This window comes from Cololabis saira, chromosome 3 (genome assembly GCF_033807715.1).
Source record: "Cololabis saira isolate AMF1-May2022 chromosome 3, fColSai1.1, whole genome shotgun sequence".
NCBI classification, from domain to species: Eukaryota; Metazoa; Chordata; class Actinopteri; order Beloniformes; family Belonidae; genus Cololabis; species Cololabis saira.
The window spans coordinates 37,932,717-37,958,415 of NC_084589.1; the positions used below are offsets into that span (position 1 = coordinate 37,932,717).

General features: G+C 42.3%; 1 protein-coding gene across 3 annotated transcripts in view; it reads right to left on the reverse strand.

Moving 5' to 3' along the window:
- paqr6 (progestin and adipoQ receptor family member VI) overlaps nt 1–25,699 on the reverse strand; it is a 77,199-nt gene that overhangs the window by 30,482 nt on the left and 21,018 nt on the right. For 2 of the 3 annotated variants that reach the window (XM_061717439.1, XM_061717441.1), the window contains exons 2-4: nt 13,240–13,508; nt 7,860–7,987; nt 6,283–6,488 (exon numbers count right to left, since the gene is read on the reverse strand). In XM_061717439.1, the coding sequence (XP_061573423.1) occupies nt 6,283–6,488; nt 7,860–7,987; nt 13,240–13,508 (603 nt within the window). Of the gene's footprint in view, nt 1–6,282; nt 6,489–7,859; nt 7,988–13,239; nt 13,509–19,584; nt 19,718–25,699 lie in introns of those variants that run through there. The other variant, XM_061717438.1, reaches the window with a different exon arrangement.

The window sequence follows — 25,699 nt, forward strand, 5'->3', positions numbered from 1 at the left end:
GAATACAAGCTCATATGGAAACTAGCTGAACCAGGATGGAGCTGATGTTCTACAATCAAGCAGGATCAGGAATAACTAGGTTTGTTTTTGGTCTCGAGGTAAAGTAGTCCTGGTCTTGATACTCTCTGGTCTTGGTCTTGGTTTATCATGACTATACGTCTAGCTGGTACAAACAGCAGTCACAGTTTACAAACACGTGTGCAATGCAGATAGTAAAACTGATGCTTGAACATTTACTGGCAAATGTTGAACACCTCAAATGTGGGAAATACAGTAGTGTTCACAAACTATAGCATTGAATAGATGGGAAAACAAGAGGATTAAGGACCCAAATGTGCTTCTAATGCTGCTGCAGTTTTATGTTGATACTAAACTTTTATTTTTTTAAAGATTTCCTTAGTAAGGCAAATGAAAGTGTTTCAGTACGGCAGCTAAACGTAGCTGGAAGCCGACTTCATGGCAGGCCAGGGCTCGAGTCTTAACTCTGGACCACCTTTCTGTGATGTTCTATGATGAAGTGGAAAAAGCTGCAGTTCCTCCAGTGAACACTAGGGGTCAAAAAACCGTGTGAAAGTGTCCAACTTTGAAGCAGAAGTTGATATATTTGCATTCTGATTCAAAAGTTAGATTTCACATCCAGGATGGTGCTGATGTTCTACAACTCACACAGGATGATGAAATTACTAGGTTTGTTTCTGGTCTCAGTCTTGAGCTGAACTAGTCTTGGTCTGGATCAGTGTTGTGCATGAACGAGTTCAAATGAACGCGTTCATTGAACACGTTCATTTCTGTGAGAACGTTGAACTGAACGCAACATATTTACAAATAAATAACTTGAACGTGAACTTGTTCATTCTGCAGATCATGAACTGGAATTTGAACTGTTCAGATTATGTGAGTTTCAGCTTCACTGTTTAGGTCCAATTATTACGGAATACGTTTCACCAGCGGGAGCAGCTCACATTTAAAATACTCAACGAAACGATGACTTCACACTACATTACCCACAATGCAGTGCACACTAGCATAACAACGGGCACCATCTCCATGGCAACGGCGGCCCGAACCCGGTGCAGTCTGTACATGACTAGTGATGAGAGAGACGTGAGATGATGATCCGCTTAACATTATCTGCGGGAACTTTACATATCGTCTCCCAAGGAGTCCGACGGTAAAAATCTAACCTTTCTGTGCAAATTATGTCCACCTGCGCTGAGAAAACAAGTCTGAACGTCTGCCTCGTCAACTTCACATTTGAAACATCATGTGGAGTTAAAGCATCAGTCCAGTGTGAGGAAAATATCTGCAAGTCCTTGACAATCAAATAAAGTCATCAGGAAAGACCAAGAAGACCCAACAGCCCCAAACGACCCCAGTCCCACTGCTGCACCTTCAGGGGTCTGATTTCCCAGCAACTGGGAGACAAACTGATAATGGACTACATTGTTGGAGATTTACAGCCTCTGAGTAAAGTTGAAAAGCCACTAGGACAATACATGATCGTACAGTGAACAGTTTTAGGATAGGGTGGCGTTTCATTCGTACTTCTCACCTAAAAATATTGAAATGAACTGAATTTGAACTAGTTCAAAATGAAAATGGTGAACTATGAACGTGAACTATTCATTTTTAAACTACACTGAACTGAACTGAACTTTGAACTAGTTCATGAGAAGTAGGAACTTGCACAACACTGGTCTTGATACTCTCTGGTCTTGGTCTTGGTTTATCTTGACTACAAATCTATCTCCCACACAGTAATCTGACTTTTAAATACACATGCACACAAAGTCCACGTGCGTGTTTATGGTGCGGGAGGGCAGGTATGTTTCCTCCGCTGCCAGCGAGGCGTTGCCCAGCAGAGGACAGGAATGTGAGGCCGAGCAAACGCGTCTGCTGCAGAGCCGTGAAGAAAATCGCTCCTCACGAAGACGGCGTTATCTCACCGGAGCCTCCCCTCCTCTCTCACCAGCCCACGCAGCGTTTCCCGGCAGCGCCGCTTTGAATATCGCCGTTACCACATTTGAAAGTCAAACTAGGTATTTAAATCTCCCGGGGTTGTTGTTTAGTCTCAGGTCTGAACAAGGTGCTTGACCCGATGGAGCAGCGTTTCATGCAAACGGGTCTCCTTCAGGGTTGCTGTGCGAGGACGAGCTCCCACCGAGGAATGTGCTCGTGTTCTGCTCACAGCTCTTATCTGACGGCGGCGGGCCAGAGACGCTTTCACCTCAGCGTGAGAGCCGCAAGCAGCGTTTGAGGTTTATCGATTTAAACACAAGTTAAAAGCTCGCCTTCCCGTCACCTTCAACGCTATTCAACCACTCTGAGACTAAAAAGGCTTCAAAATCTCTCACATTTGATAACAATGTTGATGTTGGGGGTTTTGTTTTACCTCATCAGTGTGTAATAACACTGTTATATTATGAAAAATGACATTTCAAAACCCCATCTGCTCTTTTTAGACGTAAGAGCCCTGCAGCCTTTTTTTCCAGCGTTTAAACAATTCCCTCATGCACGAATGTGATGCCTGAAACAACAGCTCCACGTTTAACCCCGTCTTCACACGTCTGTTCGTAGCGGCTGGTTTTATGCTGGTTTTATGCTCTCTGCACAGTGTGCCGCGTCTGTGCTACACCTCTGTGCTTCCTAGTGACCATAAATACTGGACAAAGCTACCCTCGAAGCAAGTTACGATGCACAGAGGAGTTTTCCCTGGCCGACCCATCGGCAACGCGTCGTTAGGCGCCAGGAACCAGACGCAAGCGGGCCACATTCCCTCGTAACCCAGCTCTCGTGTGCGGGCAGTAAAATGCTGACTGTGACAAGCCACTTGCTCAGAAACAGCTTATACCCCTTTTCCACCAAACCGGTTCCAGAGCTGGTTCTGGGCCAGTGCTGCTGCTGGTTCAAAACTCGTTGAACTTGTGAACCAGCTGAGAACCAGTTTGCTTTTCCATATCTCAGGTGCTAAAGGGAGCCACGTCATCACGTCACTTCAAACATCAGTTACGTCGCTGCGTTTGCGTGAAAGTTGCAGCAACAACAAGGTATTTGCTCTAATATGGACTTGGTCCACATAGCACCTCTGTGGACACATCTCTAAAAGACAGGTCGTCTCCTCCTCAGACCCATGATGCTTTGCTGCATCCAGATTAATTCTTATATGAAAATGTCTCCGTCTCCCAGTCTTGCTATTGCCGTTGGTCTTAATAACTCCGCCCCCTCCACTTATGTAAGCAGTTCTTTCCTCTAGACCAGCTAAGAGTTGAGCTGTGTCTGAAATTCTATACTTTCACCCTAATGAGTAGCAAAAACAGTATGTGATTTTTTAGTGTGTCTGAAACATTAGTACGTACAGAATAGTATGCACTTATCCATACTCATCTGGAGAAATTTATTAGTGTGGATTGATGGACACTAGCTAAGCAGAAACTTCCCACAATGCAATGCAGTGGTGTTTGGTTGCTAAGTGCTGTGCAGATACTTAGCAACCAACAAAAATGGAGGATAACGTTACCGGTACCAAGCAAAGCTGCAGCAGCACCACCATCACGCTACAGTTCAAATGTGAGTAATTAGGTGTGATTTTGCTTTGGTGTCCATAAGATATTAACCAGATGAGTTCATCATTTATCACATTATCGTGTGGGTAGAGCAGTGGGTAGCAGAGCGGTGCTGCTACTGCTGCTGTAATAGGAGTCGTTACCATGGTAACAACTCCCCCTCCCAACTGCAGGAAGTGCCACGTGGCTCTGAGAAGTATGTCCAAATTAATGCACACTACTGATATTTACTCAAAAGTGTGCAGAACTTAAAGGGGACCTAATATGAAAAACATGTTTTTTCTTGTTTTAACATATATAAAGTGGTCTCCCCTCACCCTGCCAACACAGAAAAGATGAAATCTCATGAATTTCTGCAGGGTCTGTACACCCCGCCTGACTGAATCCTCCAGTGTCATGTGACTTCTACGAGCCGTTCAGAATCAGCTCCCGTCGTTACGTAACGACGGGAGCTGATTTCCATAGGTCGGCCTCCGCTGCTGAAACCACGCCCACAACCAACTCAGCCGGCTGGAGCTCCGCCATTGTTTAGAAGCGGTGGCTTTTTGATCAACGAGGGGACAGTAAAAATTAGGTTTTGCATCGACATTCACCCTCATAAAAGGATCAGTAGCAACAGTACGGACCCGGCAACTGCACACGAGTCAGTGGTAAGTGACGTTATTTTTTTTATGTTATTTATATTTGTCTACAAGTATAAGTATTTAGGCTAAGTATTTAGCTTAGCTCCGGAGCACCGGAGCCCCGGACCGGACCGGTGAGCGGCCCCGGGGCCTCTATTAGTACCGTAATACATTTTTTTTTCTGTTCATGGTTTCAGATCTTCCAAGCACCTGAAGCTGTTCAAGGACACCTTCAGAAAACGCACAGTCCTTCCTTGAGCCAGCAATAGTGCATACATGTTATTTATATACAACTTGTGTTTTTATTTTTAACAATAAAGTTGCAATTTGTGAAAATTTAGTGTTGTGATTTCTTGTAACATATGAAATGATGAGGGATCGGAGTAAATAACTAGTGTCCCTGTTTAGAATTCAATTAAATCTTCCTGTGTGAAGACGAGGAGACTAAAGGCTGATTTATGGTCTCCGTCACACCAACGCAGAGCCTACGGCGTAGGGTACGCGTCGATTTAACGCAGAACCGTAAATCCGGCTTTAAGATCCGTTTAAACCGTGTAACTGAATGCGAGCGTCCAACTATCGCGTCGAGCTGCGTGACATCGGACGCTCTCTGTCCACACTGAGGGCCTGATTTACTAAAGGTTTGCGTGCTTAAAAACGTGTGCAAACTTGACATCACCCGCAAACCAATGTGCAAGCTGATCTACTAACAGCGTGCAAAGAGGACTGCGGCTCTCAAATGAGCAAAATAGCACGCGCTGTTCATTTAGTACTTTTGCCCTGATGAATAATCAATATGGGGCGTACCCGCCAGAAAGCGCTAAATACTGGGAGGGGAAAATGCAAATAGGGTAATTTACCACACGCAATGAGATTTACCAAGCCTGAAAGTAATTGCGGGGATTGTGATTGCATCTGTATTTAATACGTTCGAAAGGAAGGTGCTAATCTGCTCAGCATTACGCACCGATGGCTGCTGTTATTGTGGCAAGGAGGCGACATCGCCAAAATCAAAGAATACGCAGAGAGAGAGTCTTTATTCTGCTGCATGCTATTTTAAAAATGGTTGCACAAGTTTTATTAAAGGCCACTTTTTCTTTAGTTCTTCGCCTTATATCTTGTCACTTTCTTTTTACCTCATCTGCCGTTCTTTTTGTCTTACTAACTGCATTTATTCTATCGCAGATTTTCTCCCATATTGCGTTTCTTTTGGTAATGTTTAAATTTCTTTGCTGTAGTTCATGAATGTGTTTATTTGCCTCTTCCACTAATATCTCTAACTCCAACTCGTCAAATTTCATTTTGCGCTTGCGACTATCCTGCTTTCCATCCAGACTCTCCATGGCGCAAACCGTAAGACACGCAACACCTCATTTAAATACTGAGGTTTGCACCTGTTATCAATTGCGCAAGCATTCTTAGTTGATCACCCGCAAAACACACAACAACAGCACGTGCAAACTTTTTCAGTGCACACGCAATTTAGTACTCTTTATTTAGGATCTTAGTTAATCAGGCCCTGAAACCGTAAACTCACGGCCAGTTAGGACAGTCCAATACAAAAAAAATAAAGCAATGGAATTTATTTTTGTCACAGAAGCTTCTCGCATGGGACACAGTTTGTGTACGCAGCCGCTGCTCTGGCCGGAGCGAGGTTTTGTTCCTCCCCTGCTACACGTCATTCAAGCAGCCAATCAGCAAAGAGCCTCATTATCATAGCCCCCCCTCCCCTAAGAATGCCTCACAGAAAATGGGGTTAGAAGCGGTAAAACTAGAGACAGGGCCCACAGGCTGAATTTCTGTTTTATGTAGAAAAAACAAGCTTTAGATTGTTTTTAAGACATTCAAGGCCTGTTTAAAATATACATTAAATGCCATAATAGGTCCCCTTTAAGCATACTTTTTGAGTATATACTGTTTAGTATGGCATTTCGGACGCACCGTTGGTGCTTCCTTGGAACCGGTTCTTCTGCCCCGGAGCCAGTTCTTTTTCCGTGGAAACAGAAAGTCCGGTTCCAAACTCAGCATTGGCCCAGAACCAGCAATGAATCAAGCATTAAACCCCCGCCCCCCCGTCCCTCCAGCGGGCGTCTTACCGAGGCTGTAGAGGCTGAGGGCGCCGTAGTCGAAGAAGTAGCAGATGTGGCGGGACTCCGGGGACATGGTGCTGAAGGTGTGGGCGCAGCTGGAGGTGAAGGGGTAGATGCAGATGAGCAGCATGTAGACCAGCAGCGGCCACGTGTAGCTGTCGCTCAGGAAGTTCATGGTGGCGCACAGGACCGAGAACCGCCACAGGAAGTACCTGCAACAGTTCAGAGAGGTCAGCCGCCGCTCCGGACCCGGAAAGACATAGTGGCAGCGTAAACTTTCAGTTTGAGCAACTGGAAATCATCTAAAATGGGAAAGAGCTGTTGTGCGATCGACTGTACTCATAGATTTAGCAAGAAATCGGAGTTATCATTTTACAGACTGATGAAGAATAAGCTTAAGAGAGACAAATGGGTCACTGCAATTCAGAAACAACTGGATTCCAGGCACCAAAACGTGGATTTGTGGTTCCCATTTTGTATCAGGTAATGTTGGATTTTTGGGTAGCTAACGTTAAACGGTCAAATCATAAAGTTCAGTGTCCTCATCACTTTAATTTTGCCAACAAATCCTGCCTTGAAGTCGGACCAAGCATCAAGACTTTTGTATGCCTTCAAGCTTTGCTTCATGTATTTCCCCGGCGTAGAAATGAAGTATATATAAATATCAGAAACTCGATTCGTGGCCAAATATTAATGTCCATGGACCACTGGTTCTTCTGGTAACTGTATGGGTCACTGTCAAGTCCAACTGCCTTTAATTTAAGCCGATAATCAGCTGTTATCCCGTCTTCTCCACAGTTTCCCCTACTAGTTGCAGCCATTTTTGCCACTCCAGTGGGAAAGTGGCATCAATGCATACGCTCTATAGTGTGTGGTCCTAGTTCTGGGGACTATCAATCTGCGTCCTGATGGCAGTAGCTGGAACTCACTCGCTAAGGGATGGGAGGCATCATTGGGAACGGAGCTGGCGAGCCGCTGCAACTGCTCGGCTACAGCGACTCCAGGCCCAGCTGAGTTTCCCCAATCAGCCGACCATTTAATGATCTGCTTGAGTGAGCTCCTTTCTTTTAGGGGCAGGTTTCCCAACCATGATGCTAGTGAAAAATCAATAATGCTTCAATAAAAGCATGATAAAAAAAGTATCATCATGGTCCTGGAAACGGAACAGCTTCCTCAGACAGAACAGCTGCTGGTGTCCCTTCCTGCTCACAGTTTTGCAGTTATCTTTAAAGTTTAGGGTAGAGTCAATGATTGTCCCCAGATATTTATAGGACTGAACTTGTTCAATGACTTGTCCCTTAACAGGTTCAGGTGTTTTGGCATTCTTCCTGAAATCAATTGCCATGTCTTTGGTTTTTATCAGATTGAGCTGTAGGTATGAGTCTTCACACCACTTGACAAAGCTTTCAACCACAGGGCCGTGGTCATTTTCATTTCCCTGCAGCAGGCTAACAATCACAGAGTCATCTGCATACTTTAAAATGAGGCGGTTGTTAAAAGTGCTCTGACACATATTAGCGTATAAGATGAATAACAAGGGTGAGAGTGCGGAGATACAAGCACGTGAAGGTGTCGGCACCAACCATGTGGGCAGGAAGTGGGTCCAGATGTTGATGGTCTCGTTGGTCAACTGGAAGCTGCTGAGGACACAGTCCAGGGCCGAGCTGCTGGGGTGGCGGTAGCCGGAGATGATGCTGTCCTCCCTGAACACCTGATGAAGATTTGATTTGAAGATTTGATTTCGAACATGCATGATAAAAAAAAAAAAAAAGAGTACAAAAAAGTAAAAAAAAACAGAATACAAATATACATATACATACACATATATATATATATATATATATATATATATATATATATATATATATATATATACATATACAGCACTTGGGAAGACCTTACGGATCCACCAACATGCTCGAAACGGAGTAGGAATGAAGTAACCACTTATCGAGTCCTACCCCTGAATCTTACATACATCCTTACATATAATAAAACGAGTTTCAATAAGCTTACTTATAAAACACCCATACCTACTTTAATAACTGTTCTATACAGTTATATAATACTCAATTATATGTACAGGACTGTCTCAGAAAATTAGAATATTGTTATAAAGTTCTTTACTTTCTGTAATGCAATTAAAAAAAACAAAAATGTCATACATTCTGGATTCATTACAAATCAACTAAAATATTGCAAGCCTTTTATTATTCTAATATTGCTGATTATGGCTTACAGTTTAAGATTAAGATTCCCAGAATATTCAAATATTTGAGTTTTTCTTAAGCTGTAAGCCATGATCAGCAATATTAAAATAATAAAAGGCTTGCAATATTTCAGTTGATTTGTAATGAATCCAGAATGTATGTTTTTGTAATTGCATTACAGAAAATCACAATATTCTAATTTTCTGAGACAGTCCTGTATATATCAATAGTCAAAATCAAACAAATCAAGGCAAACTAAAGAAGTTAGCTAAAACTAAACTAACTAACTAAAGTTAGTTAGTTAGTTGTGCTACTATGTATGTATGTACTAATAGAAGTAATTTTAATGCATAGTATTACATTATCATTACTTTACTATAATACTACTGAGGACCGGGATGGCAGACACTCAGCAGTCGCAGCATCTCTCATGTTTATTTACCTTCACACTAGTGCTGGGGATCGATTCAAATGTCAAGAATCGATTCCGATTCTTAAGATTGAGAATCGATTATACAGATTTGATTTGATATTGATTTGGGTTAGTCTTATTAAAAATGTTTTTTGAGCTGTTGCCTGAATTATATGACTGTAGTTATGCTACATATTAACACTAGTATTATATTGAGATTAAACAGCAAGTATTGCAGCTAATGATGCTGTAAGGACCAATCACCTCCCAGAATGTTGATATAACTGCTTTCAGAAACATCGTGTGGGGCAGAATTACCAAACAGATCCAGGGAGGAAACAGAGGACACATGAAATCGGTTTTATTTTTGAACACATTCTATTTTTATTTTTTGGTTTTTAGCATTTTAGGCAAATTTAACCGCAAGAAAGTATATAAAAACTTTAATGTTTTGATACTTTTAAACATATTTAAAGGCAAAGACATGGCAGTAGTTATTCTCGTGTCCAACAAAACATTCATTTTTTGGGCATAAACAAAAAAATTCCAAAAATGTATTTGTATGAAATAAATAAATAAATAAGAAATAAATAACTCAAATATTCCTTTCAATATCCATTTAAAGGGCAAAAAAGAAAGAATTTGCAACAGCTCAACAGCGCATGTGTGAATTAAATGATGTGACTACTGGGATTAAAGTTCCCCGGGCGAAAATGTAATAATGAAAAGAAAAAAAATCGATCTTTAGACATACAAATCGATTTTTAGGAATTAATATGAGAATTGATTTAGAATCGGAAAATCTATTTTTTCAACACAGGGCTACTTCATGGTGGTTCCAGGAACTTAAACCAACACGTCACCGCGGCGACCTCAAAGCCAGATGTTAGTGGCTTCCCCCCCGAGGAAGTGTTGAAACCCCGTCTGCCCGGACTAACACATCCCCGACTGGAGATAAACACCGAGGAGAACTATGTAAACATTCTGCAGGAGGGATCTGTTATTCAAACAAACGTCGTCCGAGTGCCTCTTCAGCGTTCTGGTCCCGTACGTTCAGCCCAGACGCACTTCTACCAACGTATCTGGACAACGGTGGGTCAGCTCGTCCCTGGGGGAGTCGTTTTATTAAAAACCCTGAGCTCCAACGCGTCAGAACCAGGTTTAATCCTCCCGACTGCGACTGCGGTGGGAGGATTGTCTGTTTGTGTTGCTAGTGATGCCAGCGCACGTTTCATGCCAAGAACACGTCTGTGCTTTTATTTACGGCTTGAAACAGGCGGTAAAGTTTACGGTTCACCGACACGACACCTGATAAAAGTCAGATACGTCCTGGTCACGCTCCGGTACCAGTTCTGGTTCCTTTCCAGAAGTAAAATAAAACATTTTTTAGCATTGTTTGACAGTTGATTATTTATTTTTTTGTTGTTGTTGGGTTTTTTTTTCAATAGAGTGGTCCTCTTGTCTCAAAGTCAAAGGACAAAATTGATGGAACGTTTTGTTTCTGTGAAAGGAATCAGTTTATGGAACAATCTGAATAAAGAAAACAAAGAATCCAAATCAAACATTACATTCAAAAGAACAATTAAAGCCTGTATGTTAAGTAAATATAATGAAATATGTTAGTTAAGTTTGATTGACATACCCATAGACGGCGGTAATTTTATTTTATTTTAGTTTTTTATTCACTTAGTTGTTGGTTTTTTTTTGTTTTGTTTTTTTAATTTTTATTTTATGAAGTTATTCCTTGGAAAAAGGGGCAGATCAGATAAGATTCTTCTTCTTTCTGCTCCCTTTTCATTCACAATTTAAGAACATTTGTATTTGTATTGAATTGTTTTATTTTTTTGAATGAAATAAAGAATAAATTAAATGAATGATATGAATGAAAGTGTAAAAAATATCATAATTCATATTGTTATGCAATGATGTATTTCAAATCAACTTGAAACTTTACGTCCCCGTAGGAGATGCTGTGATTCTCCTACCAGGATGTTTCGGCCCAGTAAGACTCAGATACGAGGCTTTTCTGGAGGATTTACGAGTCTGAATATTTCATTTAATTCATTGTTTCCCTGTTTAGAAACTCTGGTTCATTTGGACTCGTGTTGCTTTTGTTTGCAGATGATATTGTGAGGAATAACCATCCTGCCGTCTACAATTTGTTCATTTCTTCAGCAGGTTAGAGTCGGTCCTGATCCAGGACCAGAGGGATCTAGAGGCCGGCCATCATCCTCCCCGAGCTTTTCACGCTCAGGACGAGGGACTGACTCCAGGGAAAGAGTTAATGCAACCCGTTGGTCTCATAGCGAGGAAGTTAGACGGATTATCTTATTTATAATCAGTTTGAATAAACTGGACTCATTTAGAAGGAGCTGAACCTGCTGCTGACGAGCCTTGAGATGACAGTTGCTGTGATTTGGTGTATAAATACAGCTGTATAGTTCTTCAGATACGACTGGCGGGGACACAAAAGCTCAGATAAATGAAATAAATCATCAGTTCTGGGTTTATAAACTCTGCAGACTCACACACTTCCAGGGTCTCAGACCGCGGCTCGGCGCATATCTGCAGCAGAACTCCTATATTTCATTATCCAATCAAGCGTCACGTCGCCGTTGAAGTCACAAACAAGATAACGATGTAATCATCAAAGTCTGGCTCGTCGCCCGGGGCCTTGACCCACTTCCCTCAACGCCAATACGAGAAGCATCCTTTTTTTTTTCTGCAGATTTATAAAGTGAGGAATTCTATCTGTGCCCCCCCCTCCAGCCCAACCCCACCTCGGACATTTCTTCCCTTTCAAGTGCGCCGTCGCTGAAAGACATCTGGTGTCTGAGCCCAGAGTCATCCTCCTAAAAGCAGCTCATATCCTCACAGACGCATTTTTAACATTTCACGAGAAAACTCTCAGAAACTGGAACCTCGCATCCAAACTGTTAAAAAAACAAGACAAAATACAAAAAATACAGATAGATACTTCCTTAACACTTTTCTCAATTTAGAGATTAAAAAAAAAAGTACAATTTGATGTTATTTGCAGGAAAATGGCAGTTTTGATGGATTGGAACTTGCTGAACCCGCCGTCTCCTCATCTGTTGACTTAAAGTCCCTTAGATCGGATATTTGTCACCTATAAACGGGTGAAACTGATCCACAGGACGAAGCATAACACAATCAATGACACTGATGTGTGTTAATAACAGCTTTTTGGGGTCTACGGACTAGGCTTGTGTTGAAAAAAATTGATTTTCCGATTCTAAATCGATTCTCATATTAATTCCTAAAAATCGATTCGTATGTCTAGTTCGATTTTTTTTCATCATTACATTACAACTTTTGGTATTTTTTTGTTTATGCCCAAAAAAAGGAATGTTTTGTTGGACACGAGCATAACTAGTGCCATGTTTTTGCCTTTAAATATGTTTAAAGGTATGAAAACATTAATGTTTTTCAGTTATAACTGCATAAATTGTCTATATTTCATTACTTTTGTAGACTGCACCTTTATTTTTAAATTTTTTTTATTTCTTGAGGAATTTTTGTTATCCCCATGGAGGCAATTTGTTTTACTGTCAGTCTTTTTCTTACTTCTTGCTTTCATTTCATTACTTTAATTAATCTTTTTGAGGGTAGGCAAATAATAAGCTTTGCTTCAGCCTACACCTTTTCCACTCTAGATGGTATTTGTATATTGGTAATTTTTTGTAATGTTTTCTTTGAACAGTGTATTCGTTTCATTCATTCATCGTGTCATTTTTATTCTTTTTTTTGTGATGTCATGACCGAAATAAACTAAACTAAACTAAACTTTATATACTGTCATGGGGTTACATTTGCATAAAATTCTAAAAACCAAATTCTCTAAAATTAAAAACCGAAATAGACTGCAAATGGAAAAAATTAAAACGGAATGTGTTAAAAACTAAAAAAAATTCATACGGCCCTATCTCTGTTTGCTGCCCTGGATCTGTTTGATAATTCTGACGATGTTCCTTACAGCATCATTAGCTGACAAAACCTGCTGTTGAATCTATATTAATACTAGTATTAATATTTTGCATAACTACACAGTCATATAATTCATGCAACAACTCAAAAAACTGTTTTAATAACACTAACCCAAATCAGAAATAACGCCGGTGAGGTTGTAATTACTCGAGAACGAGAGGAAATCTCAGCAGTTTCTCTGAAAACCACCTCCAGGACGCAAAAAAAGGTGATGAACACCGGTGATGTAGAATCCGGCGCCCTCGCCGAACGCTTCGGTCGAGTCATCCGGGAGAAAAACGCTCGTATTCAAAGGTTCGGGTGGAGAAAAGTGTGGGCCAGCTGGGCTCCTACCTTGGGGATCTGATGGATGTCGAACAGCTGCGGCAGCTTGATGCTCAGCATGTCGGTGGGCAGCCTGATGGCCCCTCGGCCCCGCTGGCAGACCTCCCTGAACCGGGCCCGGCCTCGGCGACACAGCACCAGCCACACCGGGTAGTCAAACGCCGGCATCCTGGGCCCCCGGTACCGACTGTAGGGCTCCCATCTCAGGCAGCGGCCCCAGCCCTGGCTCCAGCCGGCGCCGCCGCCGCCGGCCCCAATCCCCCGCCACACCGGGAACACTGCAGAGGGAAAGACGGAGCGTTAGACACCAGCGGGTCCGGGTCAGGGTCAGAACCCGCTCTGACGTAGCTGGTTCTGACGTGGGGCCAGCTCAGACCCGTCCTCCCCGTTATCTCCAGAGCTTCAGCAGCTCAGTGTCGTCACAGTGAGATATCAGGACTTTATCTCCTGATGCAGCACAATCTCTGAGTTCTGTGGTCATCTTGACCAGAACAGGCTCGTTCTGGTCCTGGTTCAGGGACACTGAAAACGGGGGCCAGATTCACAAATATGTTCTTAAAGGGATTGTGACATGAAAACAAATTTTTCTTGATTTTTTGTGTTTTGTTGGGTGTCTTGACATCAATTACACCCAAAAAAAAAAAGAACTTTTAACATTCAGTGTATTGTGTGCTTTCTGGGATTTTCCGCATAACTGTGCAAAAACGGCGCACCTGGTTTGGTGGCGGGCCGTTACGTAACGGCCCGCTAAATCACCGCCCCCTCCACCCAGCTCCCTGTCTCCTCTCCTCTCCAGCGCACCATAAAGGCTGATTTATGGTTCCGCGTTACACCGACGCAGAGCCTACGGCGTAGGGTTACGCTGCGACGCGCACCATACGCTGAACCCTACGGCGTAGGCTCTGCGTCGATTTAATGCGGAACCATAAATGAGGCTTAACACGGAGCTGTTTAGAGCGTCTTTTGTTCTAATCACCGGAGGAAAACTGCTAAGAAGACCCGCGGCCACTGACTGGACTTAAGATAAGGGGACAGTGCTGCTTGCATGCCTTTATTTTTATGATTGTTTGCTGTGGTTCTCCCTGCTGCTCTTCCGTGCATGCTTCGCCTGTCGCTCCGACGCCGCTGTGAGCGTATGGTTGGGCTGGAGGAGGTTTGGAGGAGGAGCATTTTTCACGGCGCAAAAAAACACTGTAATAAAAAGCCAGGAAAAGAGTACTAAGAGTGAAGTTTTTCTTGTTACACTCTTTTAGACACATTTGAGGGATGTTGGCCAAGACTTTTAATAGTGTTAAAAGCATGTTAAAAATGATGTCACAATACCTTTAAGAATGATCTTAAGAAATGTCTTAAGATCTAAAATTAAGAAGTTCATAAGAAAGTTCTTAAGTGCAATTCTTCAATATTTTCTTAAGAACCGTCTTAAGAACTGTCATTTCTTACGAATTTCTTATTTTTCCTTCTTAAGAACTTCTTAAAATATGGCTGTATCTGAAATGGCATACTAAGTACTACATGCTACATACTGCATCAGTTATTATTATTATTATTATTATTATTATTACCTTTTCACAGAAGAAATTTTAAGACAGGTCAAGGTTGTCTTAAAGTTAAGAAAAAAGTCAAGAACAAATTTGAGAACTTTTATTTCAAGAATACCATTTATTCTTAAGTTTTGTCTTAAGAAGAAACTTGAGAAGAAAGTTGAGAAAATACTTAAAGCGACACTACGTAACTTTTCCACCTTAATATCATATTTCCAGAGTCATTGTGATGGTACATCAACTTCCAACAGGTTTAATGAAACCTCTGTCATGGTCTGAGGGGTCTGTATCTCCTTCACTGGCACTATGTAACTTTGAGGAGCATGGTAGGAACCCTTCCACACTAAAAAACTACATATTTTTACGGCTTTGACTGCTTTACGGCATACGTCACTTCCCCCTCCTTCCCGATTCGTAGTCGAGACGAAAATGGGCGGGGCGTGGAGCTCAGAGCTCCGCAGAAGCTGGTAACCCGTTGCGGCTGCAGCAGCTCCACATAACAGACGTGGGGAAAAGATCCTAATGGTTTAACTTTTCAACGGTTTCCTGCTCGGAGGCAGAACCACGCAGGCCAAGTATCTGTTATAACAAAGTAAAAGAGTGAAAGAGTCGTCGGCTCGCTTTGGATCGCGGCTGTAACGACCAAACACCGGCTTCCACACAGTAAAGCCTGAATTATGGTTCTGCGTGTCGCCGCGTACCATACGCCGTAGGCTCTGCGTCGATTTAACGCAGAACCATAAACAGCCTTAAACCACAAACACTCACACAGACGGGTCGGATCAAAACACGGGTTTTATTCCCCACTTCGCCAGCTAAACGCAGTTGCTGGCCAGCTCTCTGCGGTGCAATTAACCCCAATCTTCAGATAAAACTAGTTTGTTGAGGAAAAAATATTAACTCTTATTTGTAGCTGCAGAGGAAAAAAATAATCTCACGAGGAAAACAAAAATATTGCTCTCGCCTCGGAGTCTCTTCAACAATATATAGCAGTCAAAAAAAGAAAAGAGAAGTAAGAGGGATACAAAACATGTACTGTATGTTGTACTATTATACAAATTTATTGAAACACATGGCTCTTCAGTAGGGATTAATTATTATTATAATTAATAATAATTAATAATCATTATTTTCTCCATATACCGCTCCCTGGCTTCCTTGTTTAAGGTATCCCGGTAAATTCCAGTTCCTTTCCAGCAGTTTAACATCTTTTTTTTTGCGTTCTGTCTGTTCACTTGGTGAAACAGAAAAGTCCGTCCCGTCTCCTCTCATCAAAACAAATGCAGCGACGGGACAGGAGTTTTCCGGCAGTACGCGCTGGTGCTCATGGGAAACGTAGTGTTCTTTCTGGTAAAACACTACCGCTTTTGTCCAAAAGATGCCGCCAAACTCAGAAAAGCTGAAAGTTACGTTGTGCTGCTTTAAGAACTTTTTTGGAGAATATGACTTCGTCTCTTTTTTCTTCTTAAGACTGAACTTAAGAAAAAAATGACACTTAAGAAGATTTTTTCTCTTAAGAATGTTTTGTGAATCCGGCCCCGGGTCTTTCCAGACGCCGTGTCACACTTTTTCAGGCGTCCTTCAGGATCTTTGTTAAGTGGAGCAGACTCGGAGAAGAATCTCTCATTGTGGCTCGTTTCTGCAGACGTGGACCGGGACAATGGCTCGCTGTCCCGGTACGCTGCTCTATGTCTATTTTCATGCATAAGGCGCACCGGGTTATAAGCCGTATCATAAAACATATATAAAGCGAAGCAAAGCTGAACCATATTCAACAAATTCACAATAACTCAGAATATCGTTCAGTTGTAACTAAAACAGAAAAATAAACTCACATTTTAAATAATTAATATTCCACGAATCCACCAATAAAAAGTGGAAGAGGTGGCCGTCGTACTACGATGAACCTGATTGGTTCATCGTTGCCAGCAATAGAGGACAACTGAAGTTAGTGTGAGGTTGGAACGTTGTATTCCAACATTTGATTATACAGGACTGTCTCAGAAAATTAGAATATTGTGATTTTCTGTAATGTGATTACAAAAAATCATGGCTTACAGCTTAAGAAAACTCAAATATCTCAAAAAATTTGAATATTCTGGGAATCTTAATCTTAAACTGTAAGCCATAATCAGCAATATTAAAATAATAAAAGGCTTGCAATATTTCAGTTGATTTCTAATGAATCCAGAATGTATGACTGTGGCAGGGTGGAGAGGTGGAGGTGCGGCAGCCACTCAGGTTGATGGGACACAGGTGCGCGTGTCCCATCCACCTCTCCACCCTGCCACAATGAAATTTTAGTTTTTTTAATTGCATTACAGAAAATAAAGAACTTTATCACAATATTCTAATTTTCTAAGACAGTCCTGTAATTGATTATGATGTAGATTTGAAAATTGGGTTTACGCTCAAAACCGAATGTTGACGTCTAATAACAGTAAGGTAGCTAGGACTAGATGATGGTTGTTTGCAGCGCTACATAATTTGTTATCTAACGTTGTCTGATGTTACAACCCGACTTTAATGTGTCTGAACGGTCCAACCATCAATCAAGCGGCTTCGTCGCTACCGAAGTCACTAAAACACTTTGACAGACAGTGTTGGGCAAGTTACATCCAAAATATAATACATTATATATTACTAGTTACTGTCATTTGAAAGTAATTAGTTACATTACAATATTACTATATCTGAATTGTAATGCGTTACACTACTTGTGTATTACTTTTGAGTTACTTTCAACAAAATAGCAAAAAAAGATAAATCTTGTCCCACTGGCAGATTTTTCTACTTATTTCAAGTGAAAATTTACTTGAAACAGGTGAAAATTGTCAAATAAGTTATTTTTCTGGTGTTATTTTTCTGGTGAAGACTCTAAATGTTGAAATAGCAGTAAAACCACATTCATTGATGAAATGACATAAGGGATGGAAAGGAGGGATGGCAGTTTTACAGGGGGGATGATTTGGACCGTTTTTATTTCAGGGGGGGATGATTTGGACCGTTTTTATTTCAGGGGCGATGATTTGGACTGTTTTTATTTCACGGGGGATGATTTGGACCGTTTTTATTTCAGGGGGGATGATTTGGACTGTTTTTATTTCAGGGGGGATGATTTGGACCGTTTTTATTTCAGGGGGGGATGATTTGGACCGTTTTTATTTCAGGGGAGGGATGATTTGGACCGTTTTTATTTCAGGGGGGATGATTTGGACCGTTTTTATTTCAGGGGAGGGATGATTTGGACCGTTTTTATTTCAGGGGGGATGATTTGGACCGTTTTTATTTCAGGGGGGGGGGGTGATTTGGACCGTTTTTATTTCAGGGGGGATGATTTGGACTGTTTTTATTTCAGGGGGGATGATTTGGACCGTTTTTATTTCAGGGGGGGGGGGGGGTGATTTGGACCGTTTTAATTTCAGGGGGGGTGCCATCACATCACCCCTCATCCCCCCTCAACTCGAATACTGCTCACACGGAACTCAGAACTTCTTCATAAATAACTCCCAGAGAGAAAAAAACACCAGCAAGCTAACAAACAAACCAATATTTCTCTCAGAGTTAACAAAACGTACCAGCAATCAACAACTCGCAGCTGTTTTAACCTCTCCTCCTGATGGGCTGCAGGTGTGGTTTAAGGCTGATTTATGGTTCCGCGTTACACCAACGCAGGCCATACGCCGTGGGTTACGCGGACTACTGCGTACCCTACGGCGAAAGCTCTGCGTCGATTTAACGCAGAACCATAAATCCGCTCTCACAGCGCGACTGACTGTGAGCCCGGCTCGTGCTCCTCGCCGGGCGCAGCTCCTCGCCGACTCCGCGCTCATATATATTTAATAAATGTATAAAGCCCATATATTAATAAAGCCTCACTTGGCCGAGCTCTAACGCTGAGACCATGGTAGATTTAAGTTACACGCGGACACGCCGCACTGTTGACTTTTCCCTGCCGGCTCTGCTCACTGGCTAAACAGTCCCCACACAAACAGTGTCCAGCGGCGCTACGTTCCGCCGCGCCGCGTTCCCAACGCTTTTTTCTGTTGTCGGGATGTCTCGCGGACGCGGTGTTGGTGAATTCTTTAAAAAACAACAGCTAAACGGGTTAAAATGCGTTGTAACGCGCGTTACTTAGATTGTAACGAGTAAAATATTACCGAAAATTTATTAGTAATGCGTTATATTACTGCGTTACAGCAAATAGTAATACATTACTGTAATTGCGTTACTTTTGTAACGCGTTACCCCCAACACTGTTGACAGATTTCTGAGCTCAGTTTCCACATAAAACTGGTTAGAGATCAGTAAGAACAACAATATTCATACATAAAGCGCCCCGGATTAAAGCTGATTTTTTTAAGGAAAATCTAAGGATTTTAAGTGCCTTATAAGTGCAAGAAATATGGTAAATGGAGATTATTTTCCAAATAAACTGGTTTGAGGAAATGTCCTGCCATTTCTCCAGCCCGGGCCCTCGCTGCGCCCCAGCTGCAGGCCCCGACCCCCCGACGTTCACAAAGTGAGCTTTGTGGAGCGCCACAGCCCCAAAAGGGACAACTGTTGCACACTGGCTGGATGGAAATGAGGCGTCTCGCACACAGACACACACTCTGTCACCACGGAGAGCCGGCTCGGGGGGGGGGGGGGCTCGCACTGGCACGGGTCCTGCATTCTTGGCTCCCGCAGCACAAAACATCAGGGCGCTGGTGGCGACAGTGAGCTCGGACCAGCAGCGACGCCGTCACCCCGTCTTCTTCAGCTCGTTCTGAATAACAGAGATGAAAAGTAAAAAACCAAGCTGACTCACTAGAACCGCCGGACTCGACCCTGAACCCAGGACCGTCTGCAGCTCCAGCACGAGTCCCAGACGTCCTGGAGACGTTATCCACATGAGCTTTCATGGATGTACCGCTAAACGTGCACGACTGCTCATCTGTCTGTCCCCATCGTGAACTGCAACCCGTCTGGATGGACCGGCCTCTCACCTGGTGACAGGCGGATAGGCTCCGCCCCCGGGGGCCTTGAAGGCTCCGCCCCCGGAGGCCTTGACGGCTCCACCCCCAGCCCCGAGGGATCCGCCCCCCAGTCTTGTCAGATCCAGCCCTCAGTGTTGTCACACAAGCTCCTGGATGTCCCAGAACATTTTTCTAGAGAAAACTGATCAAATTTCAAAGTGAAATGGACCAGAACTGCGTCTGAAGACTGCAGAACGACCCGCCGAGCAGATCTCACGGGGATCATTTGCTGCTGGTGGGGCATGTTTGGACAGGTAACCGCTGACGAAGCCTGAACCTCATCCTGAACCTAAACCTAAACCTAAACCTGAACTCAACCTGAACCTCATCCTGAACCTCAACCTGAACCTCATGCTCATCCTGATTCTCATCCTGATTCTCATCCTGAACCTCATCCCGAACTTCTTACTGAACTTCTTACTGAACCTCAGCCTGGACATCAACTCACAGAACTAATAAATTTGTTAATCCTTTCCTTTAATTTATACTTGTACTCGGGGCTGCAGCGGGGCAGGAAACGTCCGCAAGGGTTCTGGAAACTTTTCATGGGAAGTTTGGAAATATTCCAATTTGGAAACTTACTATGTGAATTAAAAGGGATTTAATGGATATTTACGGAAATAATGCTTAAATTTATGACATAGGAAAAAAATAACTAAATAAATATTTTATCTTCAACAGAAAAGATAAAATCTATGAACCCGACTAAGATCATAAAAATGTACTGACTGGATGCAGCGCTTGGGTTCAAATAATCACGTTAAATGGACTCCATTAAATAATCTCCCACTCATCCCAAAAGGGGAAATTAGATTGTTCCACTTATAAACTATGGATAAGTTAATTATAATAATAATAATACATGAAATCAAAGAAGCTGGGAAGACTATGCACAGATCACAGTGGGTGTCCTGCTGTGTTGTGCCGGTTGCCTAGCAACGGCCGAGCTGAATGGATATGGCATCCAGGGGGGGTGGAAAGGTTCAGACTGGGATCCTGGACATTTTTCCCAACGAGTCAGAACGTTTGGGAGACAAATACAAGTTTAATATATAATTTATTTCCTTTTCAAAGACATCACTGACTGGCAGCTGTGCAGGCCTCTAAAACAAAAAACAGACCATTCAGGTACGTGTAACACAACGCCATGAGGAAAAGACATAAGCCATGGCCTTAGAGCGGCAATTTTTGCTAAGATCTCCAGCTCAGACATTGCAAGTGCAGCTGAGCATGTGAAATGTTCATGTCTGTGACAACTCAATTAAAAAAAAGAAAAGAAAAATGTTATGAAGATTTTTTGGAGTAAATCTCCATCTACAAAAAGCATTAAAGTACAACCGAGGTTCAAAAGTAGGAGGTAGGATGGGAGCTGAGCTTTCACACATCCTTTTACTCGGACTAGGATTATAATTAAGAACTCATTTGTGCCAACCTCCATCAAACTCCTGAACCTCCATGAGGCCAAAGGACGTGCAATAATTGTATTCATTTATTTATTTTTTATATTGTGTTTTATTATGGTGATTTTTAGCATTTTTAATTAGTGTATGTGTGTGTTTTAATTGAAATGGTGCCCGGTGATGTATTGTTTTGTCCCTTTAACTGTCAAGGCCTTTGTGGCTCAGCTGTCGAGTCCAAGACAAATTTTCCCAAGTGGGACATAGTATATTGAATTGAATTGAATTGAAAAAGTGGTGTTCTAACAAAACCACAAAGACCATCTTCGGCAGAAACCACTACTGCCTACCATTAAACATGATGGTGTGAAGGTGACTGGCTTTTTTGCAGCTGCAGGACCAAAGCGTTTCATCCAACCCTGAAGTCCCCTGGATGCCGGACTAGAGACAAATCGGATCTGGGTCAAACGAAACCCCAAAGAACCAAAGCACAGCAGCAGCTCTACATCCAAATGTCTGAGAAACAAAAGAACCAAAGTTCTGGATGGCCTAATGAAAGTGAAGACCTCAGCCTGACGGAAATGTTGATGATCTGGAGATCTGTCCGTAAGGGAACGTGTTCACAAAAGATTATTCCACAAAGATGTGAGAAACTGATAAAAAATTATACACATGCCCCTTATCCACCAAACTGGTTCCAGGGCTGGTTCTGGACCAGTGCTGAGTTTGGAACCGGGTTTTCTGTTTCCACTGACAAAGAACCGGTTCCGGTTCCAAGGTAGCACCAACTTTTTGCTGGACTAGAGGAAAGAACCGCTTATGTAAGTGGAGGGGGTGGAGTTATTAAGACCAACGGCAATGGCAAGACTGGGAGACGGAGACATTTTCAAATAAGAATTAATCTGGATGCAGCAAAGCATCATGGGTCTGAGGAGGAGACAACCTGTCTTTTGGAGATGTGTCCACGGAGGAGCTACGAGGACCAAGTATTATTAGAGCAGATAGGTTGTTGTTGCTTCAACTTTCACGCAAACGCAGCGACGTTAACTTACAGCCTGTCCTAACTGCACGCGAGCGTCCGACTATCGCGTCGCACTGCGTGGCATTGGACGCGCTCTGTCCACACTGAAAGCGTTATGGGCCCCTACGTTATTTTGATTGACAAGAACCTCAATCACTTTATTGAGGTTCTTGTAGTGAAATGACTGTTTCCTACAGCGCTTTCAACCGGCTTTTAATGCGAGCGACAGGAAGAAAATAGAAACCGGGCGTCCGACAAAAGTCCAGCTCAAAACGGCGTGCCGCGTCGCGCTGCGTCGCTCGCAGCCAGTTTGGACAGTCCAATAGAAAATAAAGCAGTGGAATTGTTTTTGTCGCCGACACTCGCTCGCGTCGCACGCAGTTAGGACACGGTGTTACGTTTGCAGTGACTTAATGACGTGGCTCCCCTTAGCACCCGAGCTGTGGAAAAACAAACCGGTTCTCAGCTGGTTCCAAGTTGAACAGGTTGTGAACCAGAACCAGCACTGGAACCAGAACCAGGACTGGAACCGGTTTGGTGGAAAAGGAGTAACAGAAAACAACTACTTAGTTAAGTTATTGCTGCTAAAGGCAGCTCTACAACCTACTTAGGCATGGGGGTACTTAGTATTGCCCACTTTTATTTCTCTTTGGCTTCGTGAAACAAATAATGGTGTAGTAAAGAGAAGTAAGTTGTTCAGCTGAATTGTTTTGTTGAATACTATGACATGCTATAATCATTTTTTTGGAAAGAATTTTCTCTATTCTTATCTAGAACTAAAGGAGTATTATTAGATTTTGCATAATTTTACTGACAGAAGATTAAAAAAAAAAAAAAAACAGTTAAAATTTTAAAAGGAATCACCTCTATTTTTCCAATTCTTTTTCGAGTGTGAAAGATCAGGTTGGCTCCACTTTTGACAGCAGCATCAGAAACACTTTGGATGGAAGCTGAGAATATTTATGAAGCCGCGTTTTTAACATCCATAATTGTATTTAAACTCTGCTGGATGTAAAACACGACAGAAACAAGAGATTTTTTTATTTTGGTTTTAAGGAGCGAGCACCGAAGCATCTGCCACTTCCTTCCACTTCCACACGGCCTTTTACCTGCAAGTCCTGCATCGACTCTGAATTTGACCAAAACACTTCCTTCCTTATTTTGTTCCCATCCAGACATCTGAGATCCCCCTGCCCCTCCCCTTCTCATGATCTCATCATGTGACCTGCCTCAATGGACGTCTTTATGGGCCTGAAACTGGCAACGAGCAGGGTATGCAGACGCAGCGCTGCCCACTCCGACGCGCACATGTGACCTGCGCCGCCTTCCCGCCCCACTGGCTTATCTCCGTCTGTGGAAAATTCCACTGTTGTGTCTCAACACGTCCTCTGTCGTGGGAGGACAATTATGTTGCATGCTGGGATCACACCCGACCCGTAGAGCCAGCGCCCTGAGAGGCAGCGCCCTGAGAGCCGGCTTTCACACGCCTCATCCACCTGCCTGACAGACCGGACGCGATCCAGAACCCGTTTATCTGTCCGGGCCTTTCTGAGGCTCTGCACCCGTTTGCTCCAATCACAGTCTCCTCTCTGTAGGGTTGTCAACGGCTGTTTGTAGGGTTGCCAACCGTCCCTTGAAAAACGGGATCGTCCCGTATTTATAAACTAAAGTACGCATCCCATATTGAGCTGAAAAGGGAAGCACTTTGTCCCGTATTACTGTGAGAGTCAAAAAATAGTCCTAAAATGCCAATGGAAAATGGCATTGAGCTGTGGTTCATGAGTTATTTTTTCCTGTTTTACTACAACTGTAGCCTACAGTCATGGCCTTTGAGGCACAAATATGTTTACAAGTTTTCTACAGACTTTCTGTTTGCACTTTTGTTATTGCACTAAAAATGTGCACTATTACAGAATGGATGTTCTGCGCTCTTTTCTATTGTTTTATATAAATTTATACAATTTTAAGCTAATCAGGACAGGCTTCTGTTTAAGAAAGATACTTATTTTATTCAGTTCATTTGGTTATTTTGTATTAAAGTGAACTGCTAGATAATAATTTGTTTTCCATGTGTTCATGGGATTCAAAAATATGCATCTAATTCAATTCAGGATCGAGTCAAATTAGGGCTGTTCGATAAATCGATTTTAAATCGTAATCGCGATTATGTAATTAGAACGATGTTAAAACGTGAAAATCGTAAAATCGAATTTTAATTTTTTTTTTACCTTGTCTGCACACATATTAATGATTGATGGAAATACCTCTCAATACCTGCAACAAGTGCCCCATCGGAGAGGCTCTTTAGTGTAGGAGGGGGCGTTGTAACATGCCACCGGGCATCCCTCAAGCCAGATGCGGTAGACCGGCTCGTGTTCCTTGCAAAAAACTTGCAAATGTGAATAGCAAATGTAATGACTGACATTACACACCTCTACCTCCTTCATGGGTTGCATTATTATTTAGCATGCAAAGACCCAGTTTAGTTTAATTAGAAAATGTCTTGTTTTATTTAATTGGAAATATAACTTACTGTATGTTTGCAAGTGCTGATTTGCTGATATTTTTTTTCAGAGATAAAACTTTATATTATTTTTTTATTTATTTATTATTATTATTTTTTAAAACTTTTTTTCAACTTATTTTACAGAGTTTTGCACTTTATTCATTCATTTTTGGTTTAATAAGAGCAAAGTTTGCATTTAAAGCCCAATGGGGCAAATGTTCAATAAAAAAACAGCATATTTGAAATCATTTCTTTGCCTTTTGTCAATTCACAAAATAATTGTAATCGTAATCGAAAATCGGATTTTGAGAGAAAAAAAATCGAGATTTTATTTTTGGGCAAAATCGAACAGCCCTAAGTCAAATAGTTAAAAAAATCATTTCACTCACAAAAAAAGGGGCTAAAAAAATTCACCACGTCAGGAAAGGTGAAGGCCATCGGGTTGAGGTGTCCCTTATTTATTTTTCAGGGAGTTTGCAACCATACCTCTCCGAGTCCTGGGACAGATCGCTTCGGTTCCTGACTTTACTTCAGGTTTAATGCAGCTCGGTCCAGAAAAAACTCAGACAACAGTTTAATCTTCACACGACACGACAATGGATCCAAAGCGATCAACATGTGATTCATTTTAGTTTTAGATTTCCAGCGACAGAGAGAACAGCGTCCGCCGCTGGGTAAACGTTTGTTTTAATAGTATCATTCCCGCTCTCCAATTGACCCTTTAAAAGGATCAAAGGATAGAGTTTAAAATGTTACTGCTGGTCTACAAAGACCTGAATGGTCTTGGACCAAAACACATGGTTGATCTGTTAGTTCCTATGAAGCTCCCAGACCCCTGAGGTTCATCTGGATCTGGTTTGTTGTGGTTCCCAAGAACCAGAACCAAGCAAGGTGAGGCAGCGTTCAGTTATTCTGCTCCTCACCGGTGGAACAAACTTCCTGTAGACCTGAGGTCTGCTCCAACTGTCAGCTCCTTTAAATCA